Source organism: Gymnoscopelus braueri (genome assembly GCF_963280865.1).
Source record: "Gymnoscopelus braueri genome assembly, chromosome: 6".
Classification (NCBI taxonomy): domain Eukaryota; kingdom Metazoa; phylum Chordata; class Actinopteri; order Myctophiformes; family Myctophidae; genus Gymnoscopelus; species Gymnoscopelus braueri.
Genome location: NC_137607.1, coordinates 15970632 through 15986825, shown reverse-complemented (window position 1 = coordinate 15986825; position 16194 = coordinate 15970632). Strand labels below are relative to the sequence as shown.

Below are 16194 nucleotides of genomic sequence, written 5' to 3'. Positions count from 1 at the left end.
TAAAAGTATAATATTTGCCTCTGAGATGTAATGGAGTAGAAGAAAAAGTACTGAAAATTGGAAATACTCCAGTAAAGTAAAAAGTTAAGTAAAGTACAGTAAAGTACAGTACTTGAATGTACTTAATTACTTGACACCACTGCCTTTAGGTTGCAGAATTTTAAACATTCTCATGTATCTTATGGAAGATAAGTTAAACAAAAAAAAACATTATATTAAAAAAATATATATATATATATATAATAATATATAAAATACAATCATCTTGGAGAACTTATAAAATACTGCTTTTAAAAGTACAAATCTACTATTAGCCTAAAGGCCACATGTCGCACAAACGGATGTTTTGTTTGCCTCCCCCCTCCCCCCTCCCCCCTCCCCCCCGACTGTGCTCTGAAAGCCCGGTTTATACTTCGTCGATCGACGGTTTCGCGGGCTGAAAACAGCCCGACCTACAAGCTCACACCGCGGCCTGGAGGCGACGCACTGTGAGCTTATAGGTCTGCTGTTGCTATTTCGTGCGACGACGCATAAATTACCAGCCACGTAAAGACTGGTGACGCAAGGTTACCAGTCACGTGATTCGCGCACCGTCCAATCATGTGGCAGAAAAACACACGGCTGGTAATTTTGAACAGAAGAACGCAGAGCATTCAGCATTCAGCATTGGGGTAGAGACTGGACTAAAGACTGAAGGCGGATCCATCCATGTGTAAAGTTAGTTTGTACAGTAAGAAGAGACTCTCAGTCTTTATGGATCGACCAGACACTCAGACAGTGGTAGGGTCAGATGATTCACATTTATAAATCATAACTTCATGTTGTTTTGATAAGCATGATGAGTTCCCATGTTATCACCCCGGGCCCCTACAGAGCCACTAAACTGGTAAGTTATAACTTTACATCAATGGCGAGCTGTAAACTAACGTAAGAAGTAACTGAACTTAGCGGCTAACACCCAATCTAGGTGATATTAACGGAACTACATGTTTGATTGACTGTGATTAGTAGTATCTTTTGTGTTAAACCGAAGCTTTTGCTGCTTTTAACGTTGGTGTGAATTCTAACAGTGGTGTAAAGTAACTTAAGTACATTTACTCAAGTACTCTACTTAAGTACAATTTTAAGGTATTTATTTGATTTTTAATGGTCAATACTTTTACTGTTTTCAAAAGATTTTTGATACATTACATTTTGAACATGTGAAATGGGATATTCTGCATAATGTGTACTTTCACTTTTGGTACTTTAAGTAGATTTTGATACTTTTGTTCTTTTACTCAAGTACATTTTGCATACGGGACTTCTACTTGTAACAGAGTATTTCTACATTGCAGTATTGATACTTTTACTTAAGTAGAACATGTGAGTACTTCTTCCATCACTGAATTCTAAGCTATAGACTAGAACACTACACCACAGCTGAGGGCATTTTGCTTTGAAGACTTTGGAGAATTATATTTTTTATTATTATGATTTAGTGGGATGCACAGAATTCTACATGAAGATGGATTAAGTAATAAATTGTGCCCAAATCCAGATTGAGGATAAAGCAAAAATGTGTTCTCGCTCAAAGCTGTACTACAGTTGACATGGAAAGAATGCTACACCCCCACAAATACTGTGTGTGTGTGTGTGTGTGTGTGTGTGTGTGTGTGTGTGTGTGTGTGTGTGTGTGTGTGTGTGTGTGTGTGTGTGTGTGTGTGTGTGTGTGTGTGTGTGTGTGTGTGTGTGTGTGTGTGTGTGTGTGTGTGTGTGTGTGTGTGTGTGTGTGTGGACAGACACATTCAAGTAATTGTGAGATTTACCTTACTTACTTATTAGGATTATCATGAACCGGGGGCCTACATGCTAAAATCAAGAGATTGGTATTTATGTATTTCCTTTGGGGTCGGTGCTAAAAAACGTTTTAAGAAAGAACCCCCACAGTGAACATGAGCAGAATTATATCATTGGCTCCTAGCTAGGTCACACAGTCTGAACTTTCTGATGCACTATAAAATCCTGACTGTTAATTGAACACACATAAGGGTCCATTTGGTTTCCATTTGTAGACTTAAATTGACTGCTGGCTGTTTTCTTGTTCTCGTAACACTTAGACCATTCAATCCGGGAACATATCTGTGTCATTTTAGATTTCTTTGGCTATTCAAAAATAGCAGATATACAAGACTTGTGCAAATCTTTGAATATATATATATATATATATATATATATATAATTATTTTTTTAAAGCGAACATTTGTAACTAAAATCTTTGCTTCTGGGGGTTCCTGGAACAAAACATTTTTAGATGGGGGTCCGTGGCCAAATATATATCTAAAAAATGTTTTCTAAATCCTAACAGTATGTTGCTATATCAGTGGTGCTCCAACCTTTCATTGTCAAGGACCCCCAAAATGATATGTATTTGGCCGCAGACCCCCACCTCAAAATATGTTGTTCCAGGGACCCCCAGAAGCACAGATCGGAGTTAGAAATGTTCGCTTTAAAAAATGTATATATATATTCAGATTTGCCAAAAGAAATTATGATTTTTCAAAAAAATGCATATCTACAAGCTCATAGGGCTTCACTCGGTGCAGCGCTATGAGCTTGTACATCTGCTATTTTTTAATAGCCACAGAAATCTTATAATGACACAGATGCGTTCCCGGTCTCAATGGATTAAATGAACACTAATGGTTTTACTGTGTGTAGGTAGGGAGATGGTTGCACTGAATCACAAAGTCCTGAGGTTCCTTGTTGTGCATAATTTACTTTGATAAAACTCTTTTGTTTCCCTCCAGTGGAATGAGGTGACCAGGCTGTTCCGGTCAGGCATGCCCCTGAGGAAGCACCGTCTGCATTTCCGGGTCCACGCCGCCTGCTTCACCGCCACTGCTGCCGTGGACTGGTTACACCAGCTGCTCTGTAGTAACAGTAACTTTGGCCCGGACGTTACCAGGCAACAGACGGTGCAACTCCTGAAGAAGTTTCTCAAGAACCATGTGATTGAGGACGTGAAGGGGCGCTGGGGAACAGACGATTTTGAGGAGAACACCATATTGTACAGGTATACGAAGCAGACAGGCGTCAGTAATGGATCTCATTGACCACTTGAACCCTAGCACCTGCAGGCGTGTCGTGAGCTTGCAGATTGGCTATTTTTGGTAAAGAGATTTATTTTCTGTAGAGGGAAAAAAAGAGTGCAGAGCCAACTCAGGTCGAGTTTACTAAGTATAGATGGTTTAATATATATCCAGGAAAGCATCTGTGTCATTTGTATATTTCTTTGGCTATTCAAAGATAATAGATATACAAGCTCATATGAGCTATGAGCTTGGTCGCGGACCCCCACCTCAAAATATGTTGTTCCAGGGACTCCCCAGAAGCAAAGATTTGAGTTACAAATGTTCGCTTTAGAAAATATATATATTCAAAGATTTGCACAAATGTTCATGATTTTTGAATAGCCAAAGTATAAAATAAATAATAATGGCTATAGCTAAAATCCAAAATGACACAGATGCGTTCCCGGATTGAGTGAGTTAGCAGGGGACTCCCTGAGGGGAGGGGAGAAGTTGAACCACTGTTCTAGCAGAAGGATAATGATGTGTTTGACAAAGCTGCAGGGCTAACTAGTGACGGTTGTCAAGGTTTTATTGTTGAGAAAATAATGGGGCCATTGTTTATTGACTCTTCCAGCAAGGCATTTCACAAACTAGTTACACTAGCAACTTAGTGTGAAATCAACGCTGTGTCTGCTCAGCTGTAATGTGCTACTCTGCAAACACTGGAGCCACAGCAAGCAAACTATACAACCTTTTCTGCATTATGTACTCGCAACTCAAATACTTTTTTCATATCAAACTTATATGCCAGTGGTTTTCAACCCTTTACATATCAAGGTCCATTATTTATTTGTCATTTGAGCCACGGACCACCGTTTGATGAGCCTCTGCAAGACTTAAGATATTTTATTTTGTTGTTGTTGGATAACATTTTATCCACAATTCCATGCTGTATTGATGTTGGTACCATTAGGAGAGATGATAGGCAAACGTTGATCAAAATAACTATCCTTCTACATTCTCTAATTGTGTAGACTTCTTGTAAATTAACTAGTATGTTTAACAATCATTTAACTATAAAGAGTGTAAAATGAAACCAAATCATTTTACACTCTTAAGAGTTAAAGATCTATAAGGGTCCATTTGGTTACCAACTCTCCATCATGGGGACCACCTGGAACTCCCCGGACCACTGGTTGAGATTGAGAACCACTGTTATACGCCAATAGTTTTAGATGGCGGTTCCATTGGTGATGCCACAATCTAGGCACTTTTCTGTCCTGTTTCCATTCCTTTTCTTTCTTATCCCAGGTTTCCAACCACCTCTCCTTTGAAACCCATTCCATGCCCGGCCCCAACCGCAGCCACTAGCTCTATTAAGAAGAGGTCTTCCTTCAGGGACAAGGATGGCTTCTTCAGGTTCAAGAGCATTAAGAAGCACGATAAAGAGACACAGGTGAGCCTGACTGGACCAACACAATGTCTAAAACATATATGTAACACTCCATTTGAAGATTTTCATGTATTCTTCTAACTGCTTACTCGTTTACCTGCCTACATAGTGCCTATCCACTTACAATGTTCATCTAAGAGCCAGGAGCCTCTAGTTTGAAGGTGGTAACGCTAATATTTATTAGGAATTTTGACACAGCAGCTCTGCCGGTACAGCGGGCACTAACGGACTATACTGTAGGTGGGCCAAATCAAGAGGGAGAACCCACCACAGGAACAATGGCTTTTTTACAGTTTGTCTGCCCTAGTATCCAGTCTATGCGGTTCGAGTAAATAAAGCAGAATAGGGGTGTAGTATTTGTTTACCATCTAGTAATATGGCTGCCACTAATGTGGCCACTAATGCATTAGTCAAACTTGCTCATTATCAGTGGAATATTGCCTCCAAAACCCACATCAGAACGCCACACCTATGGTGACTGTTTAAGACAGCGCGATGCGTTGTGAGCTTGTAGATTGGCTATTTTCGAGTACGCCTTATGTGGTTATATGTGTTTATTATTATTTTGTTTGCTTATAAGTTAATTCTTCTCGAATAGAAACTTTGATCAAATCTAAGTTTTTCAAATTGATTAGAAAATGTTTGCAAAATATCGGTCAAAACATCAGTAATTGGCGGTCTAGGAGTCTCCAAAATCGGGATTAGCATCGGACCCAAAAATGCTGGCAGTGGTCGGGCTAAAAATGTTTTATCTGGGCTTAATTTGACTTTGGCTATTGCTTACTTTTTCAGGAAAATGTAGATCCTGCAGTCCAGGCACAGGAAGAGGAAGTGAGTCAGCCAGAGAAGCCAGCCCAACAACGAGCACTGACCGAGGAGGATGAACAGGAGCTCTGGAGAGACATTACCCTGACACAGTACGAGCACACACACACACACACATCGTGTATTACATAAATATGATTTGAGCATGTCGAAACTGTAAAGGGAAGGGTTTTGTATTGCGCATTTCATGCACAAAAGCCATTCAGGGTGATTTACAATAGGCGTTTACAATGTAGTTACAATAGTCTGGAGTAGTCAGAGTTCAGTTGGCGCAAACCTGAGATTCTTTCGACGTTTGCCTTAGCCTTAGGTTTTGATAGTCTGTTTGGCAATATCATACCAAGAGATTTAAGCATTACAATGTATGGAGATTAAAATACATAAAGGGGTGTAAAATATGTTTTTAAATGACTTGCTGTGTGTGTGTGTGTGTGTGTGTGTGTTTCAGTCTACAGAAGATTCTGGGTCTGGCGTCACTAGATGAGGTTTTAGATCAGCGTCATGTTAACCCACAGAACATCATCCATAACGTGACCAGAGTCAATAAGCATGGAGTAGTCACACTGGACGACAAGACCAGTAAGTGTAATAATGGCTGGCTGACTGCTTGCCTGCAAATTACCTATAAATTACTTTAGTTTAGTTCTGTCGTTTACCCGTTCTACCAGTCTGACCTGTCAATCATCTGTCTTCTAGACGACCTCCCCCACTGGGTTCTGTCTGCCATGAAGAGTCTGGCCAACTGTAAGTTGCAGGAAGCACATTATACTCTTAATGTATCTTTATTTGTGTATATCAAAATTGTTATTAACCCATTAAAACCAGGAACGCATCTGTGTAACCACTTTAACCACTATTTTATACTAGGCTATTCAAAAATAGCAGATATACAAATGTCCTTGACATGAAAAAGTTTGAGAACATTTGATATTATAGCAACATAGGTTTAAAAAAAAAAACGGATTTAGAAGACATTTGTAGAATCCCCAGAAGCAAAGATTTGAGTTACAAATTTTTAAAAAAATGTATAAAATGTATATTCAAAGATTTGCACACGTTTGCAATGTTGCCGTATACAGTATGTAGCAACATTATTTTTTTGTAATTTATTTGAATAAAAAGTTAGATTTTTCAGAAAAGGTAGGTCAGGATTTAGAAGGCTTTTTTAGAATCGGCCTCAGGTCTAAATGGGTTAAGTACGGTAAATATCGGCAGCTACATACATCATGCTTGTTTGACCCATAACCTGAGGCTGATTCTACAAATCGTTAGCCTCCTAGCATAATTGCCTAACTCACTTTTTGGTCAAATTGACATTTTTGCCTTGCTCAATAAGGCCGGATGAATCAGCAGTTTTAGGAGAGTAGAGTTTAGGCAGATATAAATAAAGGCAGATAAACATGACTTAGGCAAGTCATCTAGGTGACTTAGGCAGAAAGTGATTTTTGTTTGTTTTATCTCTCCTGAAAACCTCAAAAATATGTGCTATGAGGCTAACGAAATGCTTTCTAAACCAGTAGTTCTCAAACTTTTTCGAGCAAAGACACCCAACATAATATGTATTTGGCGCCGGACCCCAATCTGAAAATGCTTTGTGCCAGGGACCCCCAGAAGAGACGATCTGTGTTAAAAAATATATATCCAATATTTTTGTTTTTAATGTTCAAAAATGGCAGATGTACAAGCTGTTGTATGACCTGCTATTTACCACTGTTCTACTGTTTACGTTGCTATATATATATATATATATATATAGATATATATATAGATATATATAGCTAAAATCTAAAATTACACGGATGCTTTCCCAGTTTTAATGGGTTAATAAATGTAATAATAATCTGTCTATTCCGGTATTATTGCTTTAACCTGTAGTTGCCTTTCAGGGCCGAAGTATGACAGCGGACAGCCGTCCTATCCGGGCTTTGAGAGAGATGTCTTCAAAACGGTGTCTGATTACTTCTACAGCTTACCACAGCCATTACTCACATACCAGCTCTATGAACTGTTTATCAACATACTAGGTAGGTACTTATGGGGGAGGGGGGCGTGTGTATTTGGACTCCTACAGAATTAGGTGCCAGGTGGAGTGTCAATCAAATGGTTGACTATTGATCCTCTACTCAGCGGGGATTTTATTGTATCCAATTACTGCTCATGATGGAACAATACAAACAATGCCTTAACAGTCCTGATTAGTCGTTGAGGACAGAGGATGGAGTGCACTAGGACTTCACTGAAGGCAACTGAAGTGTTTGTCCTTTTGGTAAAATTCTAGGCTTAGACAACACACACACAGCCTATTAGAACATGTTCGCACCCCTACTCCAAGCAGTTCAGTTTCAGAAGTGTTATATGCAAGAAAACGGTGTAAAGGAATTGCCAAGTTGCATTGGAAGCTCAGAACTTTCATGCTGCTCTTTAGTGAGAAATAAATCAATTAGATTTGCCAGCCAATTTTAAAGACGGAAAGACAAATGCAAAAGAAAAAAACCTGAATCATTCTCACATTAACTCTGGTGTAAGTGTTGTCCTGACATTAACACTTTGTCTTCACCCTGCTATCATTTACTCCCTGTTTTCCCTTGTAAAATAAATATACAGTATATGGCTGTTAACGCCTGGCATCAAAAGAGACTTCTAGCTGTCAATTAGGTACACGTTGCCACGACAATGGGAAGAATTTCAGCTTGAAATTAGTTTTAGTCTGCTACATCCAGTGGTTGCAGATTGAAGTTCCACCCTTGAAGATGCTACCTTTACAGATAATATTACAGTTTAACGTATCACTGACTAGAGCTCTCTTAAAATGCCAGTTGAATTTTCTTTTTAATCATAACCACTGTGTACTCTATGGTGGGGTGAGAAGGCAATATACAATTCTAGTTCTATATGGCCTTCAAAATAGATGGGTTGATAACTCGGACACACTTTTCCTACAGGGTTCTGGAGCACAAATACTCTAGATGTGCTATGTTGATGTTGTCACTGTATGTGCATTGACCTAACAGTGCCTGCTGTTCGTTTTTGTTGTTATTTATATCCTAACAAAGATTTGGGTTATTTTTCTCATTGAGCCTTAACAGTATTCTATGTGTGGGCCTGCTGTGTCTGTGTCTGTCTGACCAGTGATGATCCTGTATGTACTCAGTACATACTGTATGTATGTATGTTCGTCTGGTTTGAAATGACTAACGCTGCTCCTCTGTCCGCCACTGACATTCTGCCTGCAAACCCTCTCTCTCCCTCTTTTTTCCCCCCCTCTTATCTCGCTCCACCTCGGTCTATTTCCCCCCTCTATGTCACGTACCAGTGCTATGTGGGTACGTGGCAGCGCCCCCTAGACACCAGCGGGGCAAGCGCAAATTGTCTGACCCCCCTTCCTTCCCCCCTCCCGCCAAGACGCCCTTCCACTCCACAGAGTGTCTCCTGCTGTCACTGCTCAGGCAGGGCTCGTGCGACGAGACCGACTCGCCAATGAAAGAGGTTTTCAGCACCCGGGTCCGGTCGCGACTGCACGCTCTGAAAGGCGAGGCCGGCGCCGACAACCGCCAGTTCGGAGGCAGCTGTCTGAGCCTGAGCCAGTCACAACAACAACAACAACAACGCTCGGCCGGTCCCGCCAAGCGTCGCCCCAGGAGCTGCTCATTGGTGGACACGGTCCTGGATGACTCCGCCCCTTTCTCCCAGCAGCTGCTTCTGTCGAATGACAGCCTGGCGGTCGTTAGAGACTTAAAAGGCAGTCTGGATGATGATGCTGCTGCTGCTGCTGCTGCTGCCGCCCTGACGATCCGTAACGGTCCAGAGTCTGCATCGATCTCCTCCTCTACTAACGTACCAGAAGATCCCACCGGAAACCACGGTTTTGTCAATTCCACGGCAGCGATGTCATTCAAACAGAAGTCCCGCCTCCTGCGGCCGCGCAGCATGGGCAGCTGCCTGGACATCGTCGAGGAGACCAGGGAGGAGCCGGTTGCCATGGAGATCAGGGGCCAGTGCCGTGCGGCCAGCTGTTTGAACGTAAACATTCCTGAAGACCAGCCACGTTCCTCCTCCTCATCTTCCCATCCTCCTTCCTCTTCCTCTCGTCCATCCTCATCGTCTTTGTCTTCCTCCCGTACATCCTCCTCCTCCTCCTCCTATCCTGCCTCTGTTCTCTCCCGCCCATCCTCCTGTTCCCCGCCGTCTGCCGTGGCCAGAGCACCTCCTAGGTGTAGACCTCTCTCCACGACCTCCAGTCTGTGGACCCTCCACAATGCTGCAGCGCCTAGCTCTGGCGCTGCTCTTCTAGCCGCCCGGCGCACCCGCAGCTCTCTGGACGTGACTAAGCTGTCCCGGCCCGTTTCACTGTTCAAACCGGCCGCATGTCTGTCCGCCAGCTCCTCTCAGCTCACACAGCCCCACACTGAAAACAGTAAGACACCTCCACCACTGCCTGCCTCTGTTTGCCTGTCTGTGTGTCGTTAATGTCGATGCTGTCTGTGTTGTTGTTAATGTTGATGCATGTCTAACATCATCTAACATCTAACCCACTCTTGCTAGTTAAGTTGCTCAAGATTACTCAAAAAACCTCCTTTGAAAAAATACAATATACAATTTTTAAAACACGGTCAGGGGGTTGAATTGGAGAAGTGGAACAAGGAGTAACTGAGGATTTTCTAAAGCCTAATTTATACTCCATTGCACGACGGCATCACTTAAAAAATCACGTCAAAAATAACAGATTTATAAATAATAGATTAATAACAATTTGACTCGTCATTAGCTTCAGACATAGTGTTATAGTACAGTGGTTCTCAACCTTTTCAAGCGGTGAAAAGGTTGAGAAATAATCATATTTGAACTGGGGACCCCACATTTGGTTTGACTTCGTTCCACAGATAAATATTGTGAAAATAGCCGATCTACAAGCTCTCAATGCCTGTGAGCTTGTAGATCTATTTTCTTAAAAGTCCTAAATTGTCACTTCACTATCATCTGTGGACCCCACTGGGGGTCCCGAACCACAGGTTGAGAACCACCGTTATAGTAGATAATATACTATAAATCCATTATTTTCGTCAAACGAGTAACACTGTAGTAGTCGAGCGTCAGATTATAAATGAAGCTTCAGGGTTCCCATGTAAGGTTTTGAATTGAGACATGAATGAAAACATTCCACTGCCAATCTGCCATTTTGGGGTTTTGTGATTATTGGTGCCATACAGCTGTAGGGTGAGATTACAGGCTACTAGCTAAAAGTCATTTCGAGCTGTCATTGTTGTTGGCATACATTTTAGTGAACACTAGTAGCCAACATCCTCTTCTTATGTAGTGAAGAATATAGCTTGTAAAAATGTATACAATTTTAACGTGTCGTGAAGTTTGTTGAAAACATGGTTCCTCTGGTGGTTTTAATGTATTGTGTCTCTAAGGATAATTTTTCCAAATATAAGAAATTCGATCTAAAAAATCTATTTACTCCAGCTATAAAGATGTAGCTTAATTAGGGTGGAGATGTCCAGTGAAAATGTTACAGAATCAAAGGAAAATACGTAGGTGAAAGTGCTGGTCATTCCTTTATAAGCTCAGTGAAACGGCACATTATAACTACCTTAACTTAGTTAGTTATAAAGTGTCTTTGTTATAAGTTGTTATGCATGATATTATTATTATGAGACGCATTATGATGCATTATTTATAATGCATTATAAATGTGATTATAATGCATTATAGACCCAACCTTTAAGTAAAGTGTTACCTCGTAATTAATAATGTGTTAATGATGTGTTGTTCCACTCAGTTTATAATGCATTATGACCAGCACTTATAAATCATATTATAAGTTATAATACTTCATAAACCTTGTTATAAGTTGTTATGCATAATTATGAACATTTATAACAAGCGTTATAATGCATTTAAGTGCATTATAAATTATGCATTACAAATGTGGTTATAACGCATGATAGACCTGACCTTAATATGAAGTCTTACCCATTAGATTGTCATCACAGCTACTCTAATTGACAACACGGATACTGTCATATGTATAAGAGAGACAATCCTATTAGGGCTACTACACTGCAAGATATTTGCTCCGATTATGCTGTCGGGGACCTTTTTTGGCGCTCGCCGTCAAAACCCCCGAGCGGACGCAAGATCGGACTCCGCTCGCCGCCGAGGTTTTGCTCGCTGTGTGTGAAAGGCTATGCGAGACGAACCCGGACGCGATTCCAGTGCTTGCCGATATTTGGCTTTGTCGCCGACTGGAAATCATACAGTATGAATGGAGTTGCACTCACTACCCGAGTAGATCCGTGCTACAGCCAATGAGAGCTCATTACAGCCAGGTGGCTAGGGGAGGGCCGCTCCTGCTCGCAACTAAAAATGTCTTGCCATTTAGTCCCGCATATTACCGTCCAGTCCTGTATAAGCCTGCAATATTTCCATTCAGATCCAAAAACATTACAAAACAGAATGAGAGAGTTAGCGAGGGTGGGGGGTTGTTTATTTGAGTGGAATTGTACACGCAGAGAAATGGTTTGTTTATTTTGCGACGAGCTGCTGCGCACTTAGAATTGGAACACATACGAGAGAGAGAGAAAGGGGGCAAGAGGCTGAGAGAGAAAGAGAGTCTCCGCTCCGCTGTACCCACCCAGTAGGGGAAATTATGTTCTCTGATTGAATGTAGACATAATATTCATATCTTGCTAAGTAAAGCACAGTGGGCGATTTTGCAGGGCCTTTTCCCGACTGCAAATAGCAAAATATCTGTGAAATATCTTCCGATCAATCGTATAGTGTGACAGCCGATTTCAAAAAGAGATTTGTGTAGTGTGAAATACATCTGATGACTCCCCGACGACTTTAAAAGTCGTACAGTGTGTAGCCGCCTTTATGTATTGTTGTTAACTGTAGTCTTAGTGATTAACTATAACATGAATTCATCCATTCATCCATCCATGCCTATAGTGAATGCGATGCAGCAGTGATGGATGAATGTGACTTTGAAGAGTGAATCAGTGTTACTCTTCTGATACTGTGTGTGCGTGCGCGCACATGCTTGTGGTGTGTGTGTGTGTGCGCATGTGGTGTGTGTGCTGTGCGGGAGAAAGAGGGCGCACACACCAGTGCCTATATCTGTGTCAATCTCATTAACCTGTCTTGGTCTGTGTGTGTGCGCGTAGGACTTCTCAAACCACAGTGCGAACGTGTGGCCATTGAGGCCCTGCAGTTGTGCACCCTCCTCCTCCCCCCTTCTTCCCGCAGGAAGCTACAGCTCCTCATGAGGATGATGTCACGGATCAGTCAGAACGTGGACATGCCCCGCCTACACCACGCCATCGGAACACGCACACTGGTGAGGGTGGCTCTCGTTCTTGTTTGAACTCTGAAATATGCATGCACACACATTTTTCTGTATATACACAATCAAAGAAGTTCAGAACCGTTTATATAATCCACTATGTATATTATTTTATGCCTTGCTTTTGTTTACTTTCGCCAAAACATGTCAGATGGTTGAGATTTCAGACTACAAAAAAATATGTGTTTTGTTTGGTTTTCTGATAGTATGCGTCTTCCTTAGTCTGCCACTGTCTGTGTAGTATTATCTATCATGTTTCCATCTAATCTGTTCTCCCTGTATTGCAGATGGTGCATACATTTTCAGCCTGTGTGCTGGGCAGTTCTGAGGAGTGTGATCTGGATGAGTTGTTGGCCACCAGACTAGTGTCCTTCCTCATGGACCATCAGCAGAGCATCCTGTCTGTCCCCGACTACCTGGTCCGTGCCGTCACTGAGCATGTGCAGTACCTCCGCACAGCACAGGTATATTCACGCCATGTAGGCTTCTCAAAGTCCTTGGGGGGGTTCCAGGGGGTCCCCAGCAAAGTGTGTTAATACAGCATCACAATCAGTTTAACCACTTCATCCATTTACATGTTGGCTATTCAAAAATAGCAGATCTACAAGCTCACAGCGCGTCACTTCATGCCGCGCTGCAAGCTTGTACATCTGCTTTTTTTGAACATTTTTTTTTAAATCCCGAAAAGTAACTGTTTTGGAGGCACACACACACACACGAGGCATTATATAGATAGATACTATTCTTCTTCACTTGTGTGACATACAGATTTGATCATTTGATTAACCACTTAAACTCTATATACTTCATTGTATGTCAAATAGCGAAAATAGCCAATCTACAAGCTCACTATGCAACATTGTACAAAAATGTATTTCACCCAATGTTTACACCTGTAAAGCTGTGATGTGAGAAGCTGTGGATAGGCTATTTTTTGCCAAATGTTCACCTATTTTTGCAGAAATGTTGCCTTTATTCTCAGAAGGTTCGCCTATTATGAAATCCCAGAATAGGGATGCTAATTTTGGGCAAAACAGGTCTCACAACACAAACACCTCCCCAGTGACACCACACCACCCTAGGGTTCTTTTCTGACTCTCCTCTCGCCCCATAGCTCCCAGCTGGTAGAGATATGAACGAGAGAGATCTCTGTGGCGGCCCGATGCTTCTCCACGCGTTCTGCAAGCAGATCAGCACCGCCGAGTTTGAAGAGCAAAGAGTGACGTCTTCCCAGAAGGCAATGGCGGAGCTGCTGGAGATCTTGCTGACTGACCAAAACATCACTGAAAAGGAGAGGCGCAAGAAACTCAAGCAGGTACCGTAACCCAGATGCTCTTTTATGTTTGGTCGACAAATTTTAGCAGTAGAGAATTCACAAATATTGAGCACAGGCAGCCATTGTGACTGTCTTAGTGACAAGACACTAGTGTGTGTGTGTGTGTGTGTGTGTGTGTGTGTGTGTGTGTGTGTGTGTGTGTGTGTGTGTGTGTGTGTGTGTGTGTGTGTGTGTGTGTGTGTGTGTGTGTGTGTGTGTGTGTGTGTGTGTGTGTGTGTGTGTGTGTGTGTGTGTGTGTGTGTGTGTGTGTGTGTGTGTCAGATCTACAAATATCTGCTATTTTTGAATAGCCAAAGAAATCTAAAATGACACAAGATGCTATCCCGGTCTAAATGGTGTTAAGTCGGGGGACTTATGGTGATGTTTTGTTTACCCACAGTTCCAGAAACAATACCCAGACATCTACAGCCGTCGGTTCCCTTGTTCAGACAGAGACGACAAGCAGGACGGCAAACCAAAGATCAAACCGCCCCTCCTCAGCATAAAAAAGACCAAAGTGTTCAGCATAAGGAACTGAGTGGTAATTTAAACCCAGAGTTAAACTATATACACTGGAGCTGTTAGTGGAGCGTGTATGAAGACCAAAGTACTTTCTGAACTGCGTCCAGATTCTTAGAGCATGCACGTTTGCAACCTTTTTACAGAGACCATCGATGGGCTTCAGCAACCTGGCTGAAGACAATCTTCCACTGGGATTTTATTCTTTACGTACAGTATTAGGGCATGGCAGTGGCGGCCATTTTCTGGTTCCATCATCGTTCCAAACCCCATTCATTTTTCCCATAGAGATTTCCAAAAATATGTATATCAATCATTGTGTGAAAATAAATTATTGAAAACCGCAAAACAAAAGGTATTTATTAAATATAGTATATCATATAATTAAATATAAAACAAAACTTTTTTCACAGAATAAAATGTTTTATGGTCATGATTCACCAGGATCCTGGATGGCTTGATTCTAGGCTTGAAATAATTGATATAAATATTTTTGGAAATCTCTATGGGAAAAATGAAGGGGGTCTGGAACGATGGAATGGCCAATGCTATGCCCTATACAGGTGGAACTATTGCAGACGTGTCACTGTTGATTGCATGTGTTACAGTAAGTTTGAGAAATCAGTCAGTTGGCGGACTTTATGAAGGAAAAAATGTAATTGCTTGTTTACGCAAAGGCGGGGAAATCAAGCTAACTAAAGCCTTTCTCTTCCTGAAATGGTAGCCACGGTTGTTGCGTGGATAAAAAAATTAAAGGTTGAAATTCATGCTGATGTCATCAGCAGGAAAACGTTCGAGCTATCCACACAGCCCACGTCTGAGACAGTAGACTGATTTATTATTCTTTTTACGTTATACAAATATGCAGCTGCTGTATAACGGGGAGGTGCTAAATTTAACACTGTGTGAATTTGGATGGGATACTTACATTGTGTGTGTGTGTGTGTGTTGAGGTGGGGGGGTTATGTGTCAGCATGTGGTTAGAGCAGTTTGTGACCACAGTTCAGCTCCCATCATTTACAGCCACCTGTATTGGATTCTCTCAGGTGTATTTGTATGATATTGTCATATTGTGAAATCATTGTTTTTACTAACAGTGTCTATGCACACGTGTTCTCTGGGATCCACATTTACAGTATGTTTCTCACAACCACCATTTTCTCATTTATATCCTTGCAACACAGTACATTCTTCAGTGTTAATTAGAATCTAACAAAATGGTTACATTTGTACATTCAGAGTTACAAATGGATAAATGATCACTGAGGATTTTACTGTGTAGCACGTCGGTATGTGTTGCCATGTGTGTTCGCACGATGTTTGGGATAGGATTTTAAAGGTATCACTGGGAAAGATTTGATGATAGCTTTCTTTAATTAGATAAATTATATTGGGAGCCATGCTAGACTATCATTACTTGCTTTACATGTTTACTAAACAATTTTTTTACATTTTTGTTTTGCATTTAATTTATTTTCTTAGACGGTGCTCACTCTAGACCAGAGCATCTGTTTCACATTTGGCACTGAACTTTTTCTTCTTTTGAAAATATTAGTTTTACACCATTTACACACCATTGCGTCATCTCTGTACGCCAAACGTTTCAGTGCAATTTTTTAACTGTTGGGTAGACATTTTACTCTTTCGGTTCAATTAAAACTCCAGATTTTCTTGTGTATCG

At 41.4% G+C, this 16194-nt stretch overlaps 1 protein-coding gene across 1 annotated transcript; it reads left to right on the top strand.

Annotated features, from left to right (window-relative positions):
• Positions 1–696: 696 nt before the first annotated feature.
• Positions 697–14767, top strand: LOC308087593 (DEP domain-containing protein 1A-like). The gene is made up of 12 exons (XM_080431557.1): positions 697–886; positions 2790–3055; positions 4365–4509; positions 5299–5423; positions 5780–5910; positions 6028–6075; positions 7218–7355; positions 8645–9745; positions 12501–12673; positions 12967–13143; positions 13794–13994; positions 14395–14767. Exons 1-12 carry the CDS (start codon positions 836–838, stop codon positions 14530–14532), a joined length of 2694 nt encoding a protein of 897 aa, XP_080287683.1. The 5' UTR covers positions 697–835; the 3' UTR covers positions 14533–14767.
• Positions 14768–16194: the final 1427 nt, after the last annotated feature.

What these genes read in the sequence shown, in the direction of transcription:
- LOC308087593 (XM_080431557.1), top strand. Translation starts at nt 836, where the DNA reads ATGATGAGTTCCCATGTTATCACCCCGGGCCCCTACAGAGCCACTAAA. An exon ending in CCATCGGAACACGCACACTG is followed by an intron (nt 12,674 to 12,966) that starts GTGAGGGTGGCT and finishes CCTGTATTGCAG; the next exon opens with ATGGTGCATACATTTTCAGC. An exon ending in AGTACCTCCGCACAGCACAG is followed by an intron (nt 13,144 to 13,793) that starts GTATATTCACGC and finishes CTCGCCCCATAG; the next exon opens with CTCCCAGCTGGTAGAGATAT.